At 49.4% G+C, this 445-nt stretch overlaps 1 protein-coding gene across 2 annotated transcripts in view; it reads right to left on the reverse strand.

Annotated features, from left to right (window-relative positions):
• The window catches only part of dub (duboraya), a 13,406-nt gene extending 13,218 nt beyond the window's left edge, over positions 1-188 (reverse strand). Inside the window, exon 1 of one of the 2 annotated variants that reach the window (XM_029448130.1) lies at positions 119-188. In XM_029448130.1, coding sequence (XP_029303990.1) covers positions 119-124 — 6 coding nt within the window. In that variant the 5' untranslated portion in view covers positions 125-188. The remainder of the gene's footprint in view (positions 1-118) is intronic. The other variant, XM_029448131.1, reaches the window with a different exon arrangement.
• Positions 189-445: the final 257 nt, after the last annotated feature.

The following is a 445-nucleotide window of genomic DNA, read 5'->3' on the forward strand; positions in this document are numbered from 1 at the left end:
GCACTCACACACACTTCGGGTCAGTGTGTGTGTCGCCCTGCACACAGAACTGCTTCCACACAGAACTGCTTCCACACATGCAAAGTGAGCCGCAGAGAAACTTTAGAAGAAGTTTTACCTCCATCCTGCACGTCGTCGCTCAGCTGCTCCTTTCTGTCGGGGACGTGTGAGAGAGAGAGAGAGCGGCATGCTGGGTAAATATAGAAAGAGAGAGAGGGGGGGGGGGGAGAGAGAGACAGGGAGGAGAGAGAGACAGGGAGGAATCTTCAACATGTTGACTGCAGAGGCCGGGTATTGAACCCCAACCCTCCGTCTGGCTGCTCTACCTCCTAAGCTTAATATCTGACATCACTTATTTTCATTTGTAAAAGAGGAAAGTTTATCCAGATTCTCACGGATGGATAAACTGTGCAGCACGTTTTTACATCTGCAGATGTAATTAGTT

Source organism: Cottoperca gobio, chromosome 14 (genome assembly GCF_900634415.1).
Source record: "Cottoperca gobio chromosome 14, fCotGob3.1, whole genome shotgun sequence".
NCBI lineage: Eukaryota > Metazoa > Chordata > Actinopteri > Perciformes > Bovichtidae > Cottoperca > Cottoperca gobio.